The sequence below is a fragment of the Terrapene carolina genome, unplaced genomic scaffold (assembly GCF_002925995.2).
Source record: "Terrapene carolina triunguis isolate 2854851 unplaced genomic scaffold, T_m_triunguis-2.0 Scaffold193, whole genome shotgun sequence".
NCBI lineage: Eukaryota > Metazoa > Chordata > Testudines > Emydidae > Terrapene > Terrapene triunguis.
This window is the reverse complement of record NW_020664544.1, coordinates 973,175-974,887: the sequence shown is the minus strand read 5'-3', so window position 1 is coordinate 974,887 and position 1,713 is coordinate 973,175. Positions and strand designations below refer to the sequence as shown.

Here is a 1,713-nt window from a genome sequence, read left to right as displayed (position 1 = left end):
GCAGCTCGCCGGCAGTTCCCTGCTCCCCTCTCGCCACCCGACAGCGCCCCCCGCAGCTCCCTGCTCCCCTCTCGCCACCCGACAGCGCCCCCCGCAGCTCGCCGGCAGTGCAAGAGAGCAAAGCTACACTGGGAAGTGTTTAGGGCACCCGAAGTTCTGCAAACAAAGGGGCGCATGAGCACTGCAGTATGTGGCGGGACCCCTGTGGCACGGCATGAAAGCCAGGGACATTTCTCTTCCCTCGATCCCACAGAGAGATTCCAAAGGCGGAGGACTGGCCCCAGGCGGGGGAAGAGGATATAAACAGCGCTCTGGGAACAGAACTGTAGCACCGTTGAGTGCCGGAGACGCACTCAGCACGTCGAGCTGCTAGTAGCACCGCAGGGGGCCTGTGGGGCACTGCACACGAAGGTGCAGATGTGAGTTTCACTATGGAAGTGTCATTCCCCGCTGACAGCCCACGATTTACCACAGAACACACCACTTCCCCTGACTTGGGCAGACTGCTAGCCAGGCCTCGTGCACTTAGATTCCAGCCACCCTGCGTAAGCTGCCTGGAGGCGGGAACGCGAGGGAGCCGCGGTAACGTCCCGCTAGCGCCTCTGTGCAGGTAGCAGGGTGCCTGGCTTTGTGCCCAGCTGGGTCCTTACAGTCAGGATTGCACTGGCAGAACTTTTCACAGAAATTCTGAGTCATGATGCAGGGGCAGGAGCTGTCGCAGGGGTGGTCGGGGTGGTCGCAGGGCTGGTAGTTGTACACCTGGGTAGGTGAATTATCTACAAGAAGAAGAGGGGAAATGCCATGGTTACAACCCATGCCCCGCAAACACCCATAGACGCGGAGTTACTGCGCACCAGGCTCTGGAGCATCAGAGCAGGCCATTTCCAGTTCTGCCAGCAGAGGGCAGGCAGCCGGTAAGCATGAACGCCTTACAGATGCTGCACTGGGATCACAAGCACATGATCGGTTTACTTCGCTCCTGATCAGCCCCCCATCATCCCCCGGCACTTGCCTCCGCCTGGAAACGAGAGGGTGCCCCGAACGCTCCCGCCAGGACGAGGCGGATGGAAAAGTCCCACCACAAGCGGATGGGAACTTCACAGGCTTCCCACATCAGCCAGACAAGGCGCAGCCGGGGAGCCAACAATAGCACCGGCTCCTGTGGCTGCTGGCCTGTCGCTCCCAGCTCGAGCTGGCCGGCTGGAGAGACTCTCAGCACTACACAGCGCCCTGATGCTTCTCAAACCCAGCCCCAGATCACGGCCAGCGACGCACGGTACCTTTCTTCAGCTGGATCTTCCTGCAGTGCGCAGCCCACAGCCTGAAAGAGAAACACAGATGTGGGACTGGGGCGCCTACCTGAGGAAGGTCCAACAGCGTCTGTGCCTGGACGCGCAAGGCTCCCAGTCAGCTCAGCAACTGGAGAGGTGAGATTCCATCGGCAGCTGGGCTGCCAGCTTCGGGCACCAATAACCACCAGCTACTGGTCACAGAGGCGTGGACAGAACAGAGCCAGGCGTCTGGGAGAGACGCTCCTTAGGGCAAACCCTAACGTCAGGCGAAACCCCACGGAAGACAAACAGCTCGGCAGGATGGATTAGAACAAGTGCATGAGAAGCTGGTTAGAAGCCAACCACCTTCCAACCGGGCCTTGAGGGGGCTGACTCTCACAGGCAGCTGTTCCCCAGTGGCTACCAAGCTGCTGCTAGCGGC

The 1,713-nt window shown here is 60.5% G+C and overlaps 1 protein-coding gene across 1 annotated transcript in view; it reads right to left on the bottom strand.

The window, feature by feature from the left end:
- The window catches only part of EZH1 (enhancer of zeste 1 polycomb repressive complex 2 subunit), a 37,983-nt gene that overhangs the window by 6,122 nt on the left and 30,148 nt on the right, over nucleotides 1-1,713 (bottom strand). The window contains exons 2-3 of the mRNA XM_029912222.1: nucleotides 1,281-1,400; nucleotides 651-776 (exon numbers count right to left, since the gene is read on the bottom strand). Coding sequence (XP_029768082.1) covers nucleotides 651-776; nucleotides 1,281-1,400 — 246 coding nt within the window. The remainder of the gene's footprint in view (nucleotides 1-650; nucleotides 777-1,280; nucleotides 1,401-1,713) is intronic.